The 27,310-nt window shown below is 38.6% G+C and overlaps 1 protein-coding gene across 3 annotated transcripts in view; it reads right to left on the bottom strand.

Annotated features, from left to right (window-relative positions):
- PSPC1 (paraspeckle component 1) overlaps nt 1-27,310 on the bottom strand; it is a 108,644-nt gene that overhangs the window by 64,363 nt on the left and 16,971 nt on the right. For all 3 annotated transcript variants that reach the window (XR_007155191.1, XR_007155189.1, XM_047873573.1), the window contains exons 3-5: nt 22,534-22,629; nt 18,311-18,507; nt 9,165-9,249 (exon numbers count right to left, since the gene is read on the bottom strand). Coding sequence is in view for 1 of the 3 variants with exons in the window: in XM_047873573.1 (XP_047729529.1) it covers nt 9,165-9,249; nt 18,311-18,507; nt 22,534-22,629 (378 nt within the window). In the remaining 2 variants the exon portion in view is untranslated. The remainder of the gene's footprint in view (nt 1-9,164; nt 9,250-18,310; nt 18,508-22,533; nt 22,630-27,310) is intronic.

Raw genomic sequence — 27,310 nt, forward strand, 5'->3', positions numbered from 1 at the left:
TCAAGACTACCCATAAGATCATCACATGTTGAATTACTCTTGCTGATAGTACACAGCTATCTGAATTTCAAATTGAATCTGATATACTCCAGCATATTAAATAAATGAGGGGTGACTGGCTGGCTCAGTCAGAAGAACATACAAGTCTTGACCTCAGGGTTGTGGATTCAAGCCTCACAATGGGTGCATACTGCTAAAATAATAAACTTAAAAAATATGTAAGATTAATGAAAAAACATTCAATTACAAATTACCACATACACAGAACACTCCTCACATCAAGCAACCAACATTTCACCTAATGTGCAAATAGGTACCCTTTTAAAAATTACTAAGTACTCCATAGTTTCTGCACTTCACTTTAATAATCTGATCATTCCAACTATCCGCTTCCCTATGCTTCTCTAAATTCCAAAGAGGCAAAACTTGTACTTGTGTCTTTCATTCCCAAGTATATCCCTAATACTTACGATCCTTTTTTTTTTTTTACTTATTTCTAATTTCAAATTAGAACAAAAAAGTTAACAAAACTTAACAAAAAAGTTGCAGAAACAGTACAGAATGTCTATCCCTCATGCAGCATCCCCTAATATTAACATCTTAACGCAAACATAGTACAACTATTAAAAGTAGATTAACATTAGTATATTACAATTAAACTACAGATTTTATTCAGATTTCACCAGTTTCCCCATTAATGCCCTTCTTCTGTTCTAGGATTCTTTCTAGAATCCATTACATTGTATTTAACTATTTTCTTTAGTCTACTTCACTTTCAGTCTTTCTTGGTCTTTCATGAACTTGGCATTTTTTTTCTTTTCCAGTGCCATGTAGGTTTCACTGCCCGGGCCTGGGACAGACTAGGGATCCTCACCCATGGCAGGGTGAGGAGGGGATGGAGATGAGGTTGATAATAAAATATGGTTTGTGGTAGAATCACGGGTTCTGTCTTTGCTGAAAAAGACCCAAGGGCCTGGTTAGCTGGTAACTGCAAAGTCTAATTTTTCTGTGGACTGCACATGCAGGTGCAGCAGGAAGCTTTTCCTGCTGGTTACACCTGCAGGAAGCAGCTGGGAGGTACAGAGTCCAAAAGCTGGATGCATGGGGCACAGGGAGGAATAAGTCAGAGAAGCCAGTCTGTTAGCTACCATGTTCCACCTGCTTTTGTAAGTACAGGGCACCACCAGGCTGGAAGCTATCTGGGTGGGCTGAAAATGACCAGGCACAGCATAGGGTTGTAACTGTGGCTGAGACAGGTACTGCACTTCAGTAAATGGTGAAGGTGCTAAGGTGCTGAGCTGCTGACTAGGACTACAGGCCAGCATCTTGGGTCCATAGTGAGATGGGGGATGAGCAGTCCCATGGACGCTCATGGACTGCCTCGGGATTGCCTACGCTCTGGGCCATTATTATTGCCTCTGCAAAAAGAGCTGCTGAACCCATGTAGTGCTGGGTTGTAAGCACTGGGGAGTCTGCATCTCTGTTTGACTTTATCAGCTGCCAAAAGGATGCCAGGGTGATTCTGTGCTCCAGGGCTCGGCCCCCGCTATGTGCTGAAAAGGTGAGATCCTGTATACACAGTCACTCTGCTGGTATGCAGGTGATGTCGGAGTCTTTTTTCTCCTCCATTTTTCTTCACGTAAAACTTTTCTTGGGCTGTAGGAAAAGCTACTGCCTCTTCCTGTAGGGCCGCAAGCTTTTCCTGCAACTTCAGGATGTGTTCTGTGGTTCCATCTACTTTTTCTTCCTTCTCTCCTGCTTTTCCTTCAACCTGTTTCATCATCTAACACACCTCTCCTTCCTACTGCAAACCACACTCCTGGCTCCGTCATGATGCGCTAGTACAATGCCCAGGCCATGGTACTAGAATCCTTGGGGCATTCCAGGAATGCAGGAATGGGATTGCTGGGGGCACCTGGGCCGTGGGAGCCCTGCTCTGTCACTGACTGCCAGACCTTGTACTGGACATGTGGGGCAGAAGGTCCTCAGGGGGTACCATGCCCAGCTGAGACAAAAGCCCACGTATGTGCTGCCATGGTCAGGTGCGCAGCACTTGCCTCCCTGCCCTGCCAGCCTGGCAGCCAGAGGTCTACCATGTGCACAGGCCAGGGTCTCTAGCCTGAGCACTCAGCACACCTTCTTCCCCACCAGCCTCAGGGTGAATCTGACACTTCAAAAAAAAAAAAAAAAAACCAAAACACAAACTGATTATTTTGTACAATGTCCTTCAAGCTGGGCTCATGTTATAGGCCCTCATGAAAATGTCCAATGCTAGAAATGTTTGGCAAAAAAAAAACCCAAAAACACAAAAAAGTGACAATGTATCCTTCTGAGTATATTGTATCAAGGAGTATCTGGTGTCAATGTCTCATTACAGGTGACATGAACCTTAATGCTTGTTGCTTCTCCGCTTTAAATTTACTATTTTTCCATTAGTACGTAATACAAAAGAGAAACGTAAACTGCGTTTCTCAAGTTTGGGCATAAATTTGAAACACCCATCAGTAAATCTTGTTTGTAACAATTATTATTACTATATGGCATGCCCACTGGTGATTTTCTCTCATTCCTTCCATACTGATTGTTGTTCTATTGTAAGGAAAAGCTGTCCATTGTCTTCCACTTATTTATTCATTCAATTGTTTACTTTTATCAGCATGAGCTTCTGGCTATCTAATTTATTCTGCAGTTTAAAATGTAGTATTATCAGGGCTCCTGGGTGGCTCAGTTGGTGGAGCATCTGACCTCAGCTCAGGTCATGATCTCCCAGTTTGGCAGTTCAAGCCCCGCATCAGGCTCACTACTCAGTGCACTTTGGATCCTCTGTCCCTCTCTCTCGGCCCCTCCCCTACTTGCACTTTCTCAAAAATATATAAAATATTAAAAAAAAAAGTTCTATAAGAAAAATAAATAAATAAAATAAAATCTAATACTACCATTTTTTATTTTGTTGTTGAAATTTTTCCAAGTTTGGCCATTTAGGAGCACCTTCATTGTGGCTCCTATGTATTTTCAACGTTTCTCATCTTTTATGAATATAGGTCTACTGCATTGTATTGGGTTTTGCTTTACTGCACATACAGTATTTTTTTATACAATTTTTTTTCTTTTTTTTACAAACTAAGGGTGTGGCAACTCTGCAGGCTATTGGTGCCACTGTTCCAAAAGCACTTGTTCACTTTGTGTCTTTCTGTCATATTTTGGTAGGTAATTATCAAAATATTTCATTACTATATTTGTAAGGCTGATGTGTGATGATTTTTTTTTTAATTTTTTTTTAACGTTTATTTATTTTTGAGAGAGAGAGAGACAGAGCATGAATGGGGAGGGGCAGAGACAGAGGGAGACACAGAACTGGAAGCAGGTTCCAGGCTCTGAGCCATCAGCCCAGAGCCTGACAGAGGGCTCGAACTCACGGACGGTGAGATCGTGACCTGAGATGAAGTCAGACGCTTAACCGACTGAGCCACCCAGGTGCCCCATGATGTGTGATGATTTTTGATGTTGCTTACTACTGTAATTGTTCTGAGGCACCACAAACCACACCCACATCCGGACAGTAAACATGATCAATAAACACTGTATAATCTAACTGCTCCATCAACGAGGCATTCCCCCCTCTCTCTCCCCTCTCTTCTCTCTCTTTCTCCTTGGGCCTCCCCACTCCTTGAGACACAACAATATTGAAATTAGGCCAATGCCTAATCCTAGAATGGTACTTAAGTATTCAAGTGAAAGGAAGAGTTGCATGTCTCTTACTTTAAATCAAAAGCTAGAAATGATTAAGCTTCATGAGGAAGGCATGGTGAAAGCCAAAAGAGACCAAAAGCTAGGCTACTTGCACCAAACAGTTAGCGAAGTTGTGAATACAAAGGAAAAGTTCTTCAAAGAAATAAATCAAAAAGTGCTACTCCACTGGCAGCTGGGTGGCTCAGCTGGTTGAGCGTCTGACTCTTGGTTTCGGCTCAGGTCATGAACTCATGGCTTCATGGGTTCAAGCTCCACACTGGGTTGTGCACTGACAGTGTGGAGCCAGCTTGGTAGTCTCTCTCCACCTCTCTCTCTGCGCCCCCCCCCCCCCTCCGAATCGTGCTATCTCTTAAAGAAACAAACAAAAAAGTGTTACTCCAGTGAACACAGGAATGGTAACAAAACAAAATAGCCTTGTTGCTGGAATGGAGGACTTTAAGTACATTACATAGAGGATCGAACCAGCCACAAGGTTCCCTATAGACTTAATCCAGAACAAGGCCCTAATGCTATTCAATTCTATGCAGGTTGAAAAAGGTGAAGAAACTACAGGAAAAAAATTTATGAAGCTAGCAGAGATGTAGAAGCTGCCATCAAGTTATCCAGAAGATGTAGCTTAGATAATTAATGAAGGTGGCTACACTAAACAACAGATTTTCAATGTAGACTAAATAGGCTTATACTGAAAGAAGATGCATCTAGGACTATCATGGCTATAGAAGGCTGACTGTCTTGTTAGGGGCTAAGGGAGCTGGTGACCTGAAGGTGAAGCCAATGCTCACTGACCATTCTGAAAATTCTAGGGCTCTTAAGAATTATGCTCAACCTACTGTTCTATACATTGCGCAACAAAGCCTGGATGATAGCACATCTTTTTATAATGTGGTTTACTGAGTATTTTAAGCCCACTGCTGAGATCTTCTGCTCAGAAAAAAAAAAAAAAGAGTCCTTTCAAAATATTGCTGCTCACTGACAATGCAACTGGTCACCCAAGAGCTCTGGTGGCAATATACAATTACTTTAATGTTTTCGTGCCTGCTAACAACATCCATTCTACAGCCCACAGACCAAGGAGCAATTCTGACTTTTAAGTCTTATTTTTTTAAAAATACATTTCACGGGGCGCCTGGGTGGCTCAGTCGGTTAAGCGTCCGATGTCGGCTCAGGTCATGATCTCGCGGTCCGTGAGTTCGAGCCCTGCATCAGGCTCTGTGCTGACAGCTCAGAGCCTGGAGCCTGTTTCAGAATCTGTGCCTCCCTCTCTCTCACCCTCCCCTGTTCATGCTCTGTCTGTCTCAAAAATAAATAAATGTTAAAAAAAAAATTTTTTTTTTTTAAATACATTTCACAAAGCCAGAGCTGCCCTAGACAGTGATTCTTCTGATAGATCTGGGCAAAGTAAAATGAAAAACTTCCAGAAAGGATTTCACCATTCTAGGTGCCACTAAGAACATCTGTGCTTCAAAGGAAGAGGTCTATCTACATTAACAGGAGTTTGAAGAAGTTGACTCCAACCCAACCCTCATGGATGACTTTGAGTTGAGGGGCTCAAGACATCAGTGGAGGAAGTAAATGCAGATGTGATGGAAAGAGCAAACGAACTAGAATTACAAGTAAAGCCTGAAGTTGTGATTGAACTGCTGCAGTCTCATGACCAAACTTTAACAAATGAGAAGCTGCTTCTATGGATATGCAAAGAAATTAGTTTCTTGAGATGGGATCTACTACTAGTGAAGATGCTGTGAAAATTGTTGAATTGACAACAAAGAACTTAGCATATTACATAAATGAAGCTGATAAAGCATCAGCAGGGTTTGTAAAGCTTGGCTCCAATTTTGAAATAAGTTCTACTGTGGGTAAAATGCTATCAAATAGCATCGCATACAACAGAGAAATCATTTGTGAAGAGTCAAAAAATTGCCACAGCCTCCCCAACCTTCAGCAAGCCCCTCATCAGTTAGTAGTCATCAACAGCAAGAAAAGATCTTACACCAACAAAAAGATTACAATTCACTGAAAGCTCAATGATGGTTAGCACTTTTTTTTTTCATTTTTTTAAGTTTATTTATTTATTTTGGGGCACCTGGGTGGCTCAGTCAGTTAAGCATCTGACTTTGGCTCAGGTCATGATCTCGCAGTTTGTGAATTCAAGCCCTGTGTCAGGCTCTCTGCTGACAGCTCAGAGCCTGGAGCCTGCTTCAGATTCTGTGTCTCCCCCTCTCTCTGTCCCTCCCCTGCTCATGCTCGCTCTCTCAATAATAAATAAATGTTAAAAAAAAATTTTTTTTTAAGTTTATTTATTTTAAGAGAGAGCAAGCAGAAGTGGGGGGGGGGGGGGGCGGGCAGGCAGCGAGGGAGAGAAAGAATTCCAAGCAGGCTCTGTGCCATCAGCACAAAGCCCAGGGTGAGGCCCAAACCCGTGAAACATGAGATCATGACCTGAGCTGAAATGAGGAGTCAGGCGCTTAACCGACTGAGCCCCACAGGCATCCTCCACTTTTTTTTTAATCAATAAGTGTTTTTTCATTAAGGTGTGTAAATTTTTTTAGACATAATGCTCTTGGCACACTTTATACACTTTATACAGTGTATAGTGTAAATGTTAACTTTTATATGTACTGAGAAACCAAAAAATTAATCTGATACCTTTTATTGCAATATTCACTTTACTCCAGTGGTCTGATACCAAACTTGCAGTATCTCAGAGGTACAACTGTACTTTCTTATTCTCTGGCACAACATTCCAGGATCATCTCACACCTTCCAGTCCAGTAATCAACCACTTCCCCACAAAGCCTTGGTTCCATTTATTGCAGAATGGTGTTTAGAAACCAAAATCTGGGCACGATGTGTGTTCACCGCTTCTAGGTGGACAAGTATTATGAAATACATGTATGTATGTGAACCCACACATACACACACATCTATATTTCTGTCTAAATTAAATATACTGAGTTCATACTAATACCTCTGATCCCAATTCAACACCCCAGGATTCATTTTAGTTTTAGCCTTTCTCTTTCTCCAACAAGGAGAAAACCAGCATTTGATTATCTACATTTGTTCATCTGTTTACTCAAAAAAAAAATACATATACATTCTTTCCATTAAAGACCTAATCAGGGGAGCCGGGTTGCTCAGTCGGTTAAGCGTCCAACTCTTGATTTCAGCTCAGGTCAGATCTTACGGTTAGTGGGTTCAAGCCCTACGTCAGGTTCTGCACTGATAGCATGGAGCCTGTTTGGGATTCTCTCTCCTCTCTCTGCCCCTCCCCTGCTCTCTCTCTCAAAATAAATACACAATTAAAAAAATTAAAAAGTCGTCTCAGAACTGCTAGCCCATATCCCTGTGAGAAACACATTAACTAGATTAAAATTTTGATGTACTGTTTTTCTTGCCATTGGCTTATACTGTCCAGTCAAGACAGTGTTTTCCAAAGTTATTTAGGGTCCTTATTTCCTTCCCCATACCCTTTCAGAGTGATAATGTTATTCACTGGAAATACAACTATGTTCTTTTGTTTTAAGATTTTATTTTTAAGTAATCTCTACACCCAATGTGGGGCTCGAACTTATAACCCTGAGATCGAGAACTGCATGCTCCACCAACTAAGCCAGGCCCCCATTTGTTTTTCTTTTTATGCCCTTTTATGGGTTCTCCGACACTGGTTATTTTTTTTTAGCAGATGAAGGGTAGAGTACTAATTCTAAAAGTCTAGCTGTCAAGTATAAATATCAGAGAAAGATGGAGTCATAGTTTTATGTATGGGAGGCGTGGTTTCCTTTTCTTGTAAAAGTAGAAGAGACTTTAACATATTTACATAAAAAGAAGCAACAAGGAAGAAGTTGGCAAAAGGTCCCTTGTGTTAAGGAAAACATGCAGGGCATTTTATACAATAGTGGTTCTCAAGCTTTACGATGCATTAGAATCACCTGGAACATTTTTAAGCACCGTTGGCTGGTCTCCACCCCTACCATTTCTGATTCACCAGTTGGGGGATGTGGAGGCTTGAAAATAGAATGCTGGGCACCTGGGTGGCTCAGGAGGTGGAGCGTCTGACTTTTGGTTTCAGCTCGGGTCAAGATCTCTCGGTTTGTGGGATCAAGCCCCACGTTGGGCTCTGTGCTGACGGAGCAGAGCCTGCTTAGCATTCTCTCTCTCTCTGTCTCTGTCTCTCTCTCTCTCTCCCTTGCCCTCCCTCCCTCTGCCACTCCCTCACTCCTTCTCTCTCAAAATAAATAACCATTAAAAAAAAAAAAATGCGAATGCTGCCTGTTGAAATACCATAATTTCAAAATAAGTAGGTTAGAGTGAAATCAGAGTAGTTCCAAGACAGAAACATATACACATTGTTTTAATCAAGCACAAAGTTAGAAAAAATACATTAAAATATACTGAATACTATCTATCTCCAGACCATACTTGACATTTATTCAAGGTTTTTCATCTTGTCTTTTATTTTTTATTTCCCACGAACACCTTACTTTCTACCACAAGCACTTACTACCTTTATAACACTTAAAAAACCAAACTTTAAGTGTGCTTAATGTATCATAGCTTTGAGGGGCACCTGGGTGGCTCAGTAGGTTAAGCGTCCAACTTCAGCTCAGGTCATGATCTCACAGTTCGTGAGTTCTAGCCCCATGTCAGGCTCTGTACTGACAACTCAGAGCCTGGAGCCTGCTTTGGATTCTGTGTCTCCCTCTCTCTCTGCCCCTCCCCTGCTCGCACTCTCTCTCTCAAAAAATAAACATTAAAAAAGAAAAAAATTTTTAAATATATCATAGCTCTGTTTATAACATTTCCTAATTACTATGATTTTCAACAACTCTTAAAGGTAACATTTATCTCATTATATTTCACAATTAAATATTTCTGGTATAAGAAAAGCTATTAATTTTTATTTATACATCTTAGATCAACCAGTCTCCCAAACATCCTTATTTAACCTAAAATATTTTAAGTTGACCATCACAGTTGTCTATCGTATACTGAGATTTTAAATGCCCATACCCCTTTTTAATCATGTATCCCACTTCCATAAATCTTTAAGCAAATTATCAGAAGCCCAAAACAAGAAAAACTAAAACTAAGAGCAGTTAATATATAGCCATCTCTAGAAAAAAACGATCCAGGAAATCATAATACATTCTTACAAATTATATGAAGCACTTAAGTCCCTTATGTACGTTCACAGTGAATGCAAAGTGTCCATAACCAGCTAAAAAAATAAAGGAAACATAAGAATAACAAAGAACTATGCTAGTTTATAGTCAAAATGGAAAATTTTGTTACTTTTCTGTATTTTCCAACTTGTACAATTTGTTTATAATAGGCAGTAGGGAACTTTATCAATAACACACACAACAAAAACTGGGTATGTTCACATATGTATTATGGTGATGTTCTTTTACCTCAGTTGTATTTGCTTCCGTTTTTGCAACTCTTGGTTTCTGAGTTCTTCCAATCGTCTGAGTTCTTCTTGACGCCTCATTAGATCTATAAAATAAACCACCCATTAATATTTCTACCTTCTCTTTCTGTATTTTTAAATCAATAAACATATTATTACTGACAATATATTTAGTAACTTATTCATATTCATGCACCTAGCTTCTCTTTTGTCTATTATACCATCCTATAATGAAAGATTATATAAGCTGTATAATCAAATTACTATCTTTTCTGGACCTGTTTGTTTCTTCATAGGTATGAAAATAATAAAATTCATCCTTATGTTAATAAATTAAAATGGGTAGTAATTGTTTTAACATAAGGCCTAGAACATACTAAAAATGGAATAAATGGCAGACATATTTTCATGTACACTCGTAACACATTAAAATTTTTTTTCAGCAGTGAATATAAAGCACAAAAAGATGCTTTGGGAGACATGAACAGAGGGCACATAAGACCAGAACACACAAACAGAATAAAGAGATAAGATGCTGCTTAAAACCAAAAGAATATCCCTCCCAAAATACAATTAGTGTAAGATTCCTCCTATGCAAAGTCAATTTCTTATAAAAACAAGCAATGAGAGAATTCTTTCTTATAAGGGGAATAAAGGCTGAATTCTGATATTAACAAGATCATCTTAATTTTAAACAAGATGAGCATTCCTGCTGTCATGAATCTTTGCTATATCAAGAACAGGGGTTCCAGAGTAGTACAAGATGAGAAAAAGCACATTTGTTTTGCCCAAGTGCTAAAGAATCTTTGTAATATCTTACCAAGTTACTATGTGTGCATACACACATGGATCAAAAAATATTAAAATACTCTGCATAGCACAATTACTGGTTGCTTTTATTTCCCTTTTCCCTTATCATGTTATCTGAAATTTCTAATGTGAACATAAATTATCTTGATTAAATGTTCCTTAACAAATTACTACTATTAAGAACATAACAGGGGTGCCTGGGTGGCTACATCAGTTATGTGTCCGACTCGGTTTCAGCTCAGGCCATGATCTCACGGTTTATGAGTGCCAGCCCCACATCAGGCTTTGTGCTGACTGTGCAGACCTTGCTCGGGATTCTCTCTCCCTCTCTCCCTGCCCCTCCTGCATGTGTCTCTCTCAAAATAAATATGTAAACTTAAAAAGAAGAGAACATACCAAAATACTAACGGTCACAGTTAACATTCTATGAGTTAGTTACCCTAATATCATAACCATGACAAAGTAGGCATCATTAACCTTAACAAGATAATTATCTTTCCCATTTTTACAGACTGAAAACAGATCGAATTATGTATTAATTATGTCAATGAAAAAAGATTTGGACAGACGGGCCTGGCTGGCTCAGTCAGAAGATCATGCAACTCTTGATCTCGGGGTCATGAGTTCGAACCCCACGAGGCGTACACTGATTAAAGAAAACTTAAAAAAAAAAAATTCAGACTGATTATAAATGTACTGTAGCAACACAGGTAGTAGGGACCGGGTGATTCTGTCAACATGCCAGTTGACAGAACACTTAGCTATCTTAAAAAGTCACCAAACACTACTACAATGATTTTGAACATTCAGACCATTAGTTGTCATCCTTAACTGCTCATCAGAACTACTTAAGTACCTTTTAACCACAAAATCTCTTGGGAGGTAGATATCAATTTTTTTTTTTTTTTTGAAGCTCCCTAGTTGACTCCACTGTACAACCACTGAGAACCATACAACTATCATATAATTACTTTAGCTGGAGAAAGCTAGTAGACACCAAAAACATATTATCTACCTCAATAAGCCAAAATGTGCACAGTGTCTTTTTATCACTGATTATCCAAAAAAGTCTATTCAGTATATCCTATAATAATTTTAACATGAGTTTGTAGGCTAGCTTCTCTTAAATCATGGACAAATTACCACATATAATAAATGTAAAAATATGCATTTTCTTCCACGAAAAGGACTAAGACATTTGTTTTCCAACTAGATTTTCTCCTTTTCAGCTATGCCTGTTGAGAAAACTGCTTTACCCTCTCAGACAGTATTTCCTCATCTGCAACATTGGTAAAATAATTAGCTCAAAGAACCCAACACTAAAGTTCCTGAAATTTCACCAAAGCTTATATATTAAACACTGCCAGAGAAATATCCTTCTGGGGAAAAAAATTACAAAAAAATAGAGAGCTAGAGTGTTTTTTCCTTTGATCCAGTAAATCACAGTAACAGGTATTTTCTTAAAAAAAATATCCTGGGGCACGTGGATGCCCAACTCTAGTAAGTGTTCAACTCTTTATTCTGGCTCAGGTCATGATATCACAATCATGAGACTGAGCCCTACATCAGGCTCCATGCTGACAGCTTGGAGCTGCTTGAGATTCTCTCCCTTCCTCTCTGTCACTCCCCTGTTCATGCTTCTCTATTAAAATAAATCAACATTAAAAAAAATAGGAATCCAAAGGCATCCATACACATAAAGACATCAGATGTAACACTACGTTTTTTTTTTTTAATGTTTCTATTCATTTTTGAGAAAGAGAGCAAGCGAGAAAGAGAGAGAGCGCACGCGCGGGGTAGAAGGAGAGGGAGACAGAGGATCTGAAGTGGACTCTACACTGACAGCAAAGAGCCAGATGTAGGGCCCAAACTCATGAGCCATGAGATCATGACCTAAACTGAAGAAGGAGGCTTAACCGACTGAGCCACCCAGGCGCCCCTGAAGCACTACTGATTACTAGACCAAATAACATTTGAAAATCCTTGCCTAATTTAATGATAAATAACATAAAATTACATCTATAATTTTAATATATCAAATACATGGGAATATAAGGAACTAAAGGAGAATACAAATTTAAAATTTGATTTACTAGACTGTAGAAGTGTTTCTCAACTTAATATCTTTCATGAAAACTGAATGTATACTCTCTGATCTAACAAGTCTATTTTCTAGAAATATAAGCATTGAATCTACAGATTGTAAGGGCATATTTAGCCCCAAGGAAAAGCTGAAACACTGTATTGCACAACAAGATGCATCTTGAATACAAGACCAGACAGAAAGCAGTAATAAGGTATAGTAAAATGTTAGTAACAGAATCTAAGTAGCGAACACCTTAAAATTCCTTCAACTCTATGTTCAAATTTTCTCGCAAAAAAAAAAAAAAATGGGGGGGGGGAAACATATCCTAAATAAGCTACTGAACTTTACTTAAGAAGAAAGAAACGGGGTGCCTGGGTGGCGCAGTCGGTTAAGCGTCCGACTTCAGCCAGGTCACGATCTCGCGGTCCGTGAGTTCGAGCCCCGCGTCGGGCTCTGGGCTGATGGCTCAGAGCCTGGAGCCTGTTTCCGATTCTGTGTCTCCCTCTCTCTCTGCCCCTCCCCCGTTCATGCTCTGTCTCTCTCTGTCCCAAAAATAAATAAATGTTGAAAAAAAAAAAAATTTAAGAAGAAAGAATCAAGATGGAGTCACTTACGACAAGATGGGAAAAACTCAGGCTTACCTCAGACTTCCCCACAGAAACATTCAGTGCTAGAAGACAATGAAACATACTATCAAGTACTTAAGAAAGGAAGACAGAAAAAGATCCATGAATTCGAAGCACCAGTTTAAAATGTTAAGGATCACAGATAGTATTTTAGAACATGCAAGAACTCAAGGAATGTTGTTTCTATGAACCGTTCTTAAATCATGAGGATAAACATCAAATGATGAAAAGACAAGTCATGACTCCTCTATTTAATAGGGTTAAGATTAAAACACATGAACATTATCAAATTAAAGAACATTAACTTGAAATGAAAACACATTATTGAAGAGATATGTGCACTTTGATGTGCACTACAGCATTATGCACAAAAGCAAATATACGGAAACAACCTAAGTTATCTATCAATGGAAGAATGGATAAAGATGTGGTGTACACACACAATATACATCTATCTACACACCCTCATACACACAATATACGTACACACACAAAGGAATATTATTTCAGCCACAAGAAAATGAAACCCTACATTTCCAAGAACACAGATGGACCTTGAGGGCATTAAGCTCGGTAACGTATGTCAAATAAAGACAAATACTGCATGGTAGAACTTACATGTGGAATCTTAAAAAAAAAAAAAAAAAAAAAAAAAAATCAAACTCTTAGAAACAAACATTAGAAAAGTGGCTTTCAAGGGGCTGGAAAGTAGAGTAACCAGGGAGAGTCTGGTAAAAGGATAAAATTTCTGCCCTTAAGAATAGTAAAGCCTGAGGATTTAATGTGTAACATAGTGGCTATGTTTTAAATAATTACTGTGTAACTGAAAACTACTAAGAGAGTAAAACTTGAATGTTCTAAAACACCAGAAAAATAAACAAAATCAGCCTTTATACTGAAAAAGAAAAAATTAAGTTAAATAAATCCAAACAAATCAGATGCAAAATAAATAAAAGTTGAGAGGAAAAGAGAATGAAAGAGGAATAAAATATGCCTATTCCATTGGTTTTCTTTCCTTCAGTTATCAGGAATCAAAAGATATTTATAAAGGCAATATACTTCTACTACTTGATTTACCAGTTTGATAGCACATACAAAGAATGAAAATACAATCATAAAAACCCAGTGGTGGAAGAGGAGAGAGTAATAACAAAATGCACGCAGAGTTAAATTTCATCTGTTCAAAGTTTATAACTCTAGGAACAAAGATAACACAAAATAACCATGAAGAAAATTCAGAAACTGCTCCTATGCTGATGATCATAAACAAATGGAGAAGGAAAAAAAAAACCCTGTAGTAAGTATAATGGGATTTGGATCTAGAAAACATTAAATAAACACCAGTAAAGTACAACTATTAAAACGTATCAGTGTATCCAAGAAGAATTAAGATTCACAAAACTGGGGCGCTTCCGTAGCTCAGTTGGTTAAGCATCCAACTTTGGCTCAGGTCATGATCTCCTGTCTCTTGAGTTTGAGCCCCGTGTTGGGCTCTGTGCTGACAGCTCAGAGCCTGGAGCCTGCTTTGGATTCCGTGTCTCCCTCTCTCTCTGCCCCTCCCCCACTTGCACACAAGCTCACTCTCTCTCTCTCTCAAAAACAAATGAACATTAAAAAAAAAGTCACAAAACTTTGCTAAGGTATATATACCTTACATACATAAGGTTTACATACATAAACATTCACTGAGGCACTGCTTTTATCAACAACCTGGAAAGAGAACTACAGATAAATCAACAGAGGATGAGCTAAACTAATTATACCCACTTAACAGAATATATGCAGCCATTTAAAAACTGAGACGGGGATGCCTGGGTGGCTCAGATGGTTAAGGGATCCGACTCCATATTTTGACTCAGGTCATGAGCTCATGGTTCAGGAGATCAAGCCCCACATCGGGCTCTGCACTAACAGCTCTGAGCCTGCGTGGGATTCTCTCTCCCTCTCTCTCTGCCCCTCCCCCACTCATGCACAAGCATGCTTTCTCTCTCTCAAAATAAATAAACTGAAAAATAATTTTTCTAATAAATTAAAAACAAAAAACCAAGATCTGGAAGTATGTACTACTATAGAAAGTAAAATAACAAGGTACAGAGAAAGATAAATAGAAGACTCTTTGGTTATAAATAAATACACATACATATCTACTGACATATTCAAGTTTTCTTTTCATTAAGGGATATACAAAAGAAACTTAAAATATAGAAGAAACCTGTGATTCCTACAAGAAAGCAGAAGGGGGGACAGGGGAGGAGACACATTTTCTGTACTAAGTGGGTTTTCTATTTCCATGAAAGGTCAACCAGAGAGCCCTGTTTCTGTTTCTGCACAGCCACAGAACACAGATTACCTAAAATCTCTCCACCACCCCAATACACCCTTGGAAATGCTGTATGAAGTATAAAATTATAGAATAAAAGAAAACTATAAATTAAAAACAGTTTTGACTAACAATGAAACAAACTAACACTGAAATTACCAGCAGATATCTGCTGAAATAAATGTTAAGATGTACTTCAGCAAAACCAGGAGTAATATAAACTAATCAATGTGCTTTTCTAATATTATAAACCAAAAATATTGTTAACAGGGGTTATAAAGAAACATACAAAAAACAATGAAAAAACAAAAGCTCAGGGGAAATAACTGCAAAATTACTGTGCTTCAGAACGCAAACTGGAGGTGCCAGGGTGGCTCAGTTGGTCAAGCGTCCAACTGCAGCTCAGGTCATAATTTCACAGTCAAGTTCGAGCCCAGAGTTGGGCTCTGTGCTGACAGCTGAGCCTGAAGCCTGCTTTCAGATTCTGTGTCTCCTCCCCCTCTCTCTGCCCCTCCTCTGCTCATGTTCTGTCTCCCTCTCTCTAAAAAATACATACATACATACATACATACATACAATGTCCTTAGAGATGAGGCAAATCTTCTAAAAGCTCAGAAGAGCTTTATGAGGCCTAAAGAAATATTGCTGTTTGTCAACACTATATCCTCAATCAAATACCTCAGAGTCTTCTTCAACTGACATTATGTGCTGAAGAAATGGCTGTTATAATACCATTTATCATCAGCAGCAACAAATAGCTTATAGTAGTATAAATGCTTCCATATTTAATCAGTTATGTGCTAAGATTATGGCATGACTGTAGACAGTGGCAAAGTGCCCAGTAGGCTCTGAGCAGAAAACAATTCATATTAGAGAGAAGTACTAGAGCAATCATGGAGCCCAAGAAACTAAATTTTTTAAAATCCCCCAGTTGATTCTCATGTGTAACCAAATGTTAAAACCATAAAACCACCAGACTAGATAAAACTGAAGGCCTCTCTTCCAGCTCTAAGCAGCAAATGATTCTGAAACCTCATCACATAAAACAATTTCAAATTTTCTGCTACATAAGAGACTTAATCTTTAAACATAGTACATGATAATACGAGTTCAATTTTCTGAAGAGTAAACTTACAGAACTGCTAAGTTTAGAATCCAAATGAAACCAGAAACGTCTGACTAGTTTCTATAGTTGTTGAGCTGGATTGTTTTTTAACGTATTTAATTAGCATCAGCACAGTTAGTGACTTCATACATGTTCAATAAACTTTTACTGAACAGAAAAAACAAACACTGGACTTTTAGTAATCGAAACTCTACCAAAAGGATTTAAAAAGATGAATGATGATCACATTTTCACCTTTTAAAGAAATACCAGCTCTAGTATAAAAAATACTTTAGAGGAGACAAAGATTAAATAACAGTCCAATAAGAAGGCAGAAATCTAGGTAGATATCTATAGTGCCTTGATCTCTGGAGGTAGTCAAAGAAGGTAGATAAATGTTTACTAAATGCTTACTTTAAAAAACAAAAACAAAAAAATTAACACAATAGAAAGCGATCAGAGGTTTATTTTTAACAAACACAAAACTATGGGGCACACTGGTGTCTCAGTGTCCAATTTCAGCTCAGATCCTGATTTCACCATTTGTGAGTTCAAGCTCTCTGCTGTCAGCACAGAGCCTACTTCTGGGATCCTAGGGATCCTCTGTCTCCCTCTCTCTCTGCCTCTCCCCCACACTCACGTGTGCACGCACACGCTCTCTCTCTCAAAAATAAACATTAAAAAAATATATACAAAATTATTACAGATAGTTGAAAAAATGAGTAACAGGAATTACCAGAAGAAATTACTTGGAGAATTAAAGAAGGGGAAAGATAAACAGTAAAGATAGGCATAAAAAGAAACCTAGCAAGCCGAGAGGAAAGAAGTGGGCTTCTACATATATTCAAGCAGCTTGTCTTATGGTTAGGTATTTGACCAGTAACTATGAGAATAAATTATCACCCATTATGATTGTTCTTAAAAATTCAGTCAGCTCTAGGGGCACCTGGATGGCTCAACCCAGCTCTTGATCTCGGCTCAGGTCATGATCTCACAGTTTGTGAGATCGAGCTCCAAGTTGGGCTCTGCGCTGACAGAACAGAGCCTGCTTGGGATTCTCTTTCCTGTGTCTCTGACTCTACCCCGCTCATGATTTCTCACTCTCGAAATAAATTTTAAAATAAAAGTACAAGTTTTTGTTCTAGGGGACCATCATTGGCTCAGTTGGTTAAGCATCCAACGACTCTGGATTTTGGTTCAGGTCACAATCTCACAGTTCATGGGATTGAGCCCTACATCGGGCTCTACACTAACAGCATGGAGCTTGCGTGGGATTCTCTCTTTCTGCCCCTCCACTGCTCATGCACACGTGTGAATGCTCTCCCTTTCTCTCTCAAAATAAATACACTTTTTTTTTTTCTTTACATTTATTTTTGAGAGACAGAGTGAGACAGAGCACAAGCGGGGAAGGGGTAGAGAGAGAAAGAGACACAGAATCTGAAGCAGAATCCAGGCTCTGAGTAAGCATTCAGCACAGAGCCCAAAGCAGGGCTCGAACCCATGAATCATGAGATCATGACCTGAGCCGCAGTCGGTCACTTAACCGACTAAGCCACCAAGGCGCCCCAATAAACTTTTTTTTTTTTAATTTTTACTGGTACTCCACTTAGTTAACATACAGTGCTATATTAGTGTCAGGTGTACAACATTTGATATGTGACTTTTGCCAAATCCACATACCAAGAATTACCCACTGTGCTTCTTTTTGCCAGCAGAGTCATCTATCGTCTACTGGCAAAATTTAACCACTTTAATAACATCCAAGAATACTACTTATGTAGGCAAAACTTATTTTAGTAAGTTCTATGGTTTTGTTTTAATTTTTTTTTTTTAACGTTTATTTATTTTTGAGACAGAGAGAGACAGAGCATGAACAGGGGAGGGGCAGAGAGAGAGGGAGACAGAATCCGAAACAGGCTCCAGGCTCCGAGTTGTCAGCACAGAGCCCGACACGGGGCTCGAACTCATGGACCGTGAGATCATGACCTGAGCCGAAGTGAGACGCTTAACCAACCGAGCCACCCAGGTGCCCGTTTTGTTTTTTGTTTTTTTTTTTAAGGAAGTTCTCTTGGAAAAGGGAGATTTTTGTTTCCGATACAGTGAGTTCCAACTACCTTCTAACTCATAAACAGCAACTTAAATAGTATGTGCCTTAAGAAAAAAAAAAATCATACTGTATCTATATGAAAACCCGTTTTACCTTGCCTCATTAGCATTAATTGGTGTTCATGCCTAGCTGCTTCCATTTCTGCTTCCAGTTTCTCTTTGGCTTCTCTGATGTTTCTATCAACCTGCTCACGCTGCTGCTTTTCCATTTCGTCAAGAGCCTTCCATCGAGATGCATACTCAAATTCAAATGTCCCAGGTTGAGCAAAACGTGGTGGCTGTTCTCTTTCCCTAAGAGTTTACATTTGAAAACATACAGAAATCTATGTTTAAAAGGCAAAAAAAACAACAAATAAGAACTACCATTTAGCAAGCAGTTACAATGTTCATGGCACTGTACTGGGCGAGTACTCTACATGAATTACCTCATGACAATATGGTAATTCATGTTTTAACAAGCCTGAGTTTAAGAAACTGCCCAAGGATGCCCAACTAGTAAGCATAGAACCAAGATTCAAAACTAAGCAATCTGATACTACCTACAAGCTGCACTCCCCCCTAATTATCACCTTCAATAAGGCTTTCTGGTTTTCCCTCAACAATTTTATACAAGGCAACATGCAACACAGGAATCAAATATGCCCTAAATAAATTGTCTAGAATCAAAGTTGTTCTCTAAAAGTAACTTTTAGGGGCGCCTGGGTGGCTCAGTCAGTTGAGCGTCTGACTTCAGCTCAGATCATGGTCTCACAGTTCATGAGTTCGAGCCCCACATCAGGCTCTGTGCAGCTCAGAGCCTGGAGCCAGCTTCAGATTCTGTACCTCTCTCTTTTCCCCCCTTTCCCCGCTCATGCTCTGCCTGTCTTTCAAAAATAAGTAAATGTTAAAAAAAAAATTTTTTTAAGTAACTTTTAGGCATAGTAATAAAAGCGAATAGTTTATTGAGTGTTATGTGCTAGATTAATTGGCTACACCAAAAAATAAAGGCCTAAACTTATTACAATTGTAGTTATTTAATACTTGTTTTTCCTTGCTAGACTATGAACTCAATGAGGATGTGAAATATGTCTGTTAAATGCTATACCTCAAATACCTAGCACGTTATCTGGCACACTGTATATATTTAGTACTTATTTCTTGAATGAATGCATAAAAGATGAGCAAATGACCAAAATAATTTAAAAAAAAAGAATGACGTATGAATGTACCTGAAATTCAAAGAATTTTTTCAATTATTCTTGCCTATAATAGCTTCTATTAAAAAACATTGGTAAGGTGCCGGGGTTGCATAGTCAATGGAGTGTCCAACTCTTGATTTTGGCTCAGGTCACAATCTCATGGTTCTGCACTGTTAGTGCACAGCCTGCTTGGGATTCTCTCTCTCTCCATCCCTCCCTGTTCATGTGCACTCTCTCAAAATAGATAAACTTTTGAAAATAAATAAAATTTAAAACACTGGTAAGAACATAATCCGTACCCCACCAATAAAAGTATAGATGTATCAACAACAAAAAATATACATTTCCTGCAATCCTAAATTTTAACTTTCATTTTAGGGTGGGGAGGGAAAGATGGGTAGGTAAGACAAATTTGGGAGATAAAGGGGGAGGTCGTCAGAGGTAAAGATGTAGTCACAAGAAACAGCTTCAAATATTTTTAGAGGCACATAAAAAAAAACAAAGTTAACTATGATCTAGGCATTCTATACCTAAAAAATACTTTTTCTTTTTTAAACATGGACTGGGAAAGGGGAAAATTGGGGGAATCAACCATGCACTAATTTTTCTGAAAGAATTATTTATTATTCAGTAGTTCCTAGGTCACACTTGGACTATAATTGTAAATATTAAAAAATCTTAATTTTCTCCAGGGAAACACTACTGAAACAATATAGATTTGGGGAGTTCAACTAAATTTGAATCATGGCTCTTATGCTGTGAACATTCCCTTCTAAGTACAACTCTTTAGTAGTAAAACTGGAAATATAATGAGATCTTGTAAGGTTTGCTGGGTTAATTAAACCATTATATAAGCAAATTTTCCTATATGCATATAAACTCCACTTTTTGTAACACCCTTACAATTCCAGTTCTCTAAACCCTGAATCCAGAAAGTATGCTCTAGTTCAAATTTGTAATGGTAAACTATAACCAGAAAAAAAAGTCAAGCATCTAGGAAATCAGTCTTTGGAAAAAAAACATATGAGAAATCAAATGGGTTCTGAATTATAACTGATCCTTCTCTCCTAAAATACGTTCTTTCCTTGCTTCAAGGACACACTGCTGGCTGATCCCCCTACACCAATGACTGTTCCCACTCCTGTCTTTGCTAATTCCTTCTGATATTCCAAACCTCTATATATTGGAGTATTCCAGGGCTCAATCCTTTGACACAGTTTTCTATCACACGTGGTAACTGTAGCCCACAGAGCTCATCTAAATTCCAGATGCAAACCCAACTACTAACTTGACATCTCCACTTGGGTGTTCAAAACCATTTCAAACTTAACATGTCCAAAACAAAGTTCCCGAACTTCCTCCCCCCAAACTGCTCCTCCTACAGTATTCTACAGATCAATCATTAGCAATTTCCTTATTTCCAGTTACTTCGGCCAAAAACCATGTAATCGTGCTTTTTAACTCTTTTTCTCCCACATCCATCAGCAAATTCCAAAGTCTATTTTCAAACTATATCTATCCAGAATCTGACCACTTTTCACCATCACCACTGTGAACTCCTGACTCATTTATCTGCCCAATTCCACCCTTGGCAATCTATTCTTAAATCAATCGGTAGCCAAAAAGCTTCTGTTAAAATTAGGTTTAAGCCACTACTCTGCTCATTCCTTTCTCATACAATACAAAAAGCCCAATCAGCTCAGTACCCAGCAAGACACAATAATCTGCACTCCTCCCAAGGTTTTATCTCTACCTAATCTCTCCATCCTTACTCACTATGCTCCAACTAAACGGGCCTCTCTACTGTTCCTAGAATCTCTCCAGAGTCTTCCTTCTTGGACTTTATAGTTACTATTTCCTGTGCTGAGATCACTATTCTCTATTCCATCCACGTCTGATACCTACATAGCTAGCTTCCTCCCCACCCCTTCAAGCTGTTAATCAAACGTCACCCTCTCAGGTAGGCTCCCCAACCACCTATACAAAGAGCCACACCACTCTGCTCACAGCATCCACTTTCCCCTGTCTTTCTGCCGTATTTGTTCTAACTTTACTGTTTACCTTCCTTACCACCCCAACACAGCCTGAATTTCTGGCCTATTTTGTTCACTGAAACATCTCCTGTACCAGGCATGTAATAAGCACTCATAGTTCTCATTTAAATCGACCATAAAGAAAAACATTCAACTGCCCTATAATCAAAGAACACTAATTAAAGTAACATGAATAAAATACCATTTTGAACATCAGCTGTCAAATCCTAAAATCATAACATCCATTTTTTGTCATGATAAAGAAAAACACCTTTATACATACCAAAGAGTATAAATTGGTATGTTATTTCTGGAAAACCATTTGCCAGTATTAATCAATTTTAAATATGCATACCCTCTGATCTAAGCTTTTAGACCATACATATACCTATAACATCGTATGTTAACCTTTAATACGGGTTTTGTAATTTTTGATTCCTTATTTCTTGTGTGACTCCACCACAAGAAATGTCAGCACCAGGAGGGCAGAAACAGTTCAGAGTTGCACTGACCGCACCTAGCACAAAAGCACTCCATTATTTGCTGAATTCATTCATGCTCGTGTTTTATCTACCATAATGAACAAGTGACTGGTTAAAAGTAATAAAATATATTCATACAGGCAACTTATGTAAAAGTATTTCTAACATATCGAGCAAAAAGCAACTAGTACACGAATAATACACATTTTGAAAACTGGCTATTTTTCTTTTTTACCACTAGGAGTGCTTATCTTGTGCCACATTATCTAACTAGGATCTCCCCTGCTTTACCCCCACCAAAAGTCTCCCTTTAACCTGTAACTAAAGCATACTAATTAAAAAAATATTTTCATGGTATCTAAATTATATTGTGTCTCTGTCATTAATTACTGATAGTCTCCATCTAGCTACCTACTCCGGTCCCAGTTATAAAAGCAGACTTTCCTAAGTTAATGTTCTGCCCATTATATACAAGAAGAGCATTCCATGTAGACCAGGCCACCCTATTAACCAGATTATATGACTGAACAGAAAACCTTGTAATCCAACAATACTTGATAATAAATGTCATGTAACATCCTTGAAAGCACATATCTAAAAATATCTTTATTAGTAAAATCTTACTTATGATATTGTTGAGTTTTCTGCATTAGCTTCTCTGGCAAGCCATCTTCATCATCAAACTGCTCCATAGGCTCCACAATGACTGGACGAGGGGTCCTGGATAGGTAAAAAGCATAAGAATTAATACAATGTCTAGAATTAACATCCTCCTAGAAATTCTTTATACTAATTCCAAGATACATGCGGCGCCTGGGTGGCTCAGTCAGCTGAGCGACCAACTTCAGTTCAGGTCATGATCTCACAGCTCATGAGTTTATGTCCCACGACAGCTCAGAGCCTGGAGCCTGCATCAGATTCTGTGTCTCCCTCTCTGCCCTTCTCCTGCTCATTCTCTCTCTCAAAAATCATAAACATTAAAAAATAATAATAATTCCAAGATACATACTTGGGAAATTTCTTGAGAAAAATGTCTCAGAAGTTACCATATATATATATATATATATATATATATATTTTTTTTTTTTTTTTTTTTTTTTTTTTTTAATATTTATGAGAGAGAGAGAAAGACACAGAGCACAAGCAGGGGACAGGCAGAAAGAGAGAATCCGAAGCAGGCTCCAGGCTCTGTGCTATCAGCACAAAGCCCAACACGGGGCTCGAACTCACAAACCGCGAGAGCAGGACCTGAGCCAAGGTGCTCCCGCCCCCCCCCCATATACTCTTAAAATTAGTCAATAAACATTTGCTGCACCAGATACAAATGAACGTTAAAGTCAAACAAAAATGAACGTTTGTTTTTAGAGCACTGCCTATTCAAAATGACAGAGGAGTAAATCAACAACTGTGAACCTACATAACCACTGTAGTTAATTTTTACACAGCACGATGGAAAAGAATGAGCACCTGATTCATATTTTATGTATGTGGAATTATTATCCCCATATCCCACCATCCCAAACTCCCATATCCAACCACCTTCCAGCCTCCCTGCGTCTAACCAGTCTTGTTCAGAAAAGTCTTCCTAAAACCTAAAATGACATCTAAAACACACTGGCCAAGCAGCCAAGCAAATAGAGAAGGAGAGAGCCAGAAGACACAACACATTCAAGGTGGAGGTTGGGGGAAAAAGGAGACAAGAGTGGATGATCAAAGATATGACTTGTAAACCCTCCTTCTTTACTACTTTCCTAAGTAAAACAAAAGGATGGGAAAGTTCACTGAGGAAGACAAAACAAGGAAAGGAAATAGAATGGATGATATGCTGACATCAAAATTTTCCTTGCTATTAACTTTGTAAGGATTTTATAGCCAAGAGCAAGATTTAAAAACTATACCACCAAAAGTACCCATGTGTGTTTGGTACAAACATTTTCTTGTAGCTTTGACTGGACTCATTTCTTGTAGCTTTGACTGGACTCATTTCTAAAATGATCCAACAGTATTTTTACCATTTTTTCCAAATTAGCAAATACCAGGACTGATGTGTTTTCAGTGATAACTGAATGAACTGGATTCATTTTTGTGAAAGTGGCTTTGATGGCCTGTCCAAGGAATGGATTACAGATCATCAGCTGGATGAGAAGCACCCTAAGGATTTATAGATCCTGTCAAACTGTTGGTGATGACATCATCATTGGCACACCTGATATGTTGTCACTGCTACCATCACAGTCCCCTACATGTCATCTCTAATAATACTTCTGGAGGGCCTGGCTGCCTAATCCAGTAGAGAAGAGGCTTTGGTTCTTCCAGCTCCTGCCTCCCAATTATCACACTCAAAATATAGCATATTCATTTGACAGGATTGAACCATCATCTGTACATGAAGATCCACATCAATCTTTCTTATGATCAGTGCCTTCTACTGATAACAGAGCACCTCCTCTGGTACTTGCAGATGTTTTGTTGATTGTGTTCACCTTTTGGAACTATGTAGGCCTAACCACAAATAAAAAATCTTTGCCTAAGTCTAAAAAAAAAAAAAAGAAAGAAAGAAATTTTTTTCCTATCAGTCTCTTACCATGTAAGTAATAGTAAAATCTATACTGCCTTCAGAAAAAAACAAATCACTTAACTTTTGCAGCTTTAACATAAGAACTAAGAAGTAAAGGGGCTTTCTGGATTCTAAAAGCTTCCCTTTGCAAATAAAGATCCTGAGAGTAACAAAGACTTCAAATTCTAAACTGTTATTAAAAACGATTATTAAAAATGATTCCTGGGGAGCACCAAGCTGGCTCAGTTGGTGGAGCATGCAACTCTGGTTGCAGGTTGTGAGTTTTGAGCCCTACACTGGGTGTAGAGATTACTTAAAATCTTTATTTAAAAAAATTATTCCGGGACTAATGAAGACATTTTAGGCAGAATAAGAAATAGAATCAAGTGCGGAATACCTTGCGGTGACGATGAGATTACAGAAACCGCAGATAAAGTGGGAACCCAAAAGAAAAGAGCCTTACAGGCCTCAATTTTAAGGGTGAGACCTCATATCTAACATCTAAAAGCAGAAGTGTAATAAATAATGAGTGGGGGGCCTGGGTGGCTCAGTTAGGTAAGCGTCCAACTTCAGCTCAGGTCACGATCTCGCGGTTCGTGAGTTCGAGCCACATGTCGGGCGGGCTCTGTGCTGACCACTCAAGACCCTGGAGCCTGCTTCAGAATCTGTGTCTCCCCTCTCTCTGCCCCTCCCCTGCTCACACTCTGTCTCTCTCTCTCTGTCTCTAACAAACAAATAAATAAAATGAATAAATACAGGGGCACCTAGGTGGTTGTTTGTTAAATGTCTGACTTAATCTCAGCCCAGGTCTTGACCTCAGGGTGGTTGCGTTCAAGTCCCACACTGGCCTCCACACTGGAGCTATTTAAAAAAAAAAAAAACAAAAAGAATGAGTAAATACAGCCTCATAGATCATATGCAAGCCAACGAGGTATGAGAAAGCAGCTGAGAGTTCCTGACACCCTGGGAGGATGTGTTACTTCTAAGAGGACCCAAAGAGGCCCAGGGACAAATGAACAAAATGCACCATATGGACCACTTACCCACTGGAAGCCACTGCAGGACCACACACACCAGAAAAATAATGCGGCCGGGTAAGAACTACATCTGAGCAAGGCCAACAAAGAAAGAAACTCACACTCCCCCTATTTCAATACCAGAAGGCCTCTACCATCCAAAAGAAAAATCAGAAAAGGAGACTCAAGAAGGAAAACGTACTAAGCAAATCATCACACTCAGAACATGACAAAATTACTTAGAAATGACAAAATTAATTTTATGAAGTCAAGGAAATGATGAACAAAATTAGAGAATATAATGACATCTCTACTATACTCCCAAATAATGCTGAGTTTGTAACAAAAATTTTTCAATTTTGAACATACGAATATGGGCCACCAGACACAAGACATCAGAGTGAATACAGCTCTCTGAGACAGAACTTAACCAATACATACAAATGTTATGGGGCGCCTGGGTGGCTCAGTCGGTTAAGCGGCCAACTTCGGCTCAGGTCATGATCTCGTGGTCCGTGAGTTCGAGCCCCGCGTCAGGCTCTGTGCTGACAGCTCAGAGCCTGGAGCCTGTTTCAGATTCTGTGTCTCCCTCTCTCTTACCCTCCCCCGTTCATGCTCTGTCTCAAAAATAAATAAACGTTAAAAAAATTTAAAAAAAAAACAAAAAACAAATGTTATATATTTATACCTACACCTAGGATTCCATTTCTAAAGATACATGAATAAGTGAGCAAAGATCAGGCAGTCACAACCACGTTCATCACATTACATAAAACAAAAAGACCATGTGTAGTGTTCAAAAGATGTCCTTAAGAGACTCTTATTTTTGTTCGTTGGGCTGTATGTTAAAATGTGAACATTTATGGTTTCACTGTATGCACCACTGCCTGTGAAAATTCCTTTTGTCCATTATCTCACACATCTTATTTATTTCACTTTGATCTGTGTTAAAAAAAAAAAAAAAAGATTGTGTTGTTTTGTTTTTGAAAACATTTATTTTGGGGATAGAGAGCACGAGTAGGGGAGGTGCAGATAGAGAAGGGGACACAGGATCCGAAGTAGGCTCGGCGCTGACAACTAAGAGCCCACTGCAAGGGTCGAACTCAAGGATGGTGAGATCATGACCTGGGCCAAAGTTGGACGCTCAACTGAGTCACCCAGGCACCCCAAAAAAGTTTTTAAAACCTAACCTAAGTTCTGTTTATAGGTATGATTACTAAATTTACTCTTTTTAGTAGTGTAGAAAAATATTTCATAGGTATAAAGACTAAAAGGAAACAAATCAGTGATCAACCATTAATGTTCAATCTAGAGGTTCTTATGTGTAGAGTTTCTTCTTCTCCTCACTCTGCTCTAAACTAATCCATCACTGGTTTAGCTGTAATACTACTGATAATTGTCCATAGTATGTTTTATAGAAGTCAATGAGTCCTGTGAAATTCTACCATTTGGAAAGGACCTCTGATTATGTTTCATGAACATCTCTTCAGATTTTCCTTTCTGCTAGATATATATAATTTTACACAGAATAATTCACCTGTCCATGCTTTCTTCAGACATCCTTTATCATTCAATATAAAATGGCACCATTTCAGATGTATGCATGCACCATAATTTTTAACCATACTTATTGGTGGACATTCAAGGTTTCTATGTTTTGTGAAATGAAACAGAATGATTAACATAATTGTGACTGGGGCACCTGGGTGGCTCAGTCAGTCAAGCATCCTACTCCTGGTTTCGACTCAGGTCACGATTTCATGGTTTTGTGAGTTTGAGGCATCGGGCTCTGCGCTGGCAGTGCTTGGAATTCTCCCTTTCCCTCTCT

The sequence above is a fragment of the Prionailurus viverrinus genome, chromosome A1 (genome assembly GCF_022837055.1).
Source record: "Prionailurus viverrinus isolate Anna chromosome A1, UM_Priviv_1.0, whole genome shotgun sequence".
Classification (NCBI taxonomy): Eukaryota; Metazoa; Chordata; class Mammalia; order Carnivora; family Felidae; genus Prionailurus; species Prionailurus viverrinus.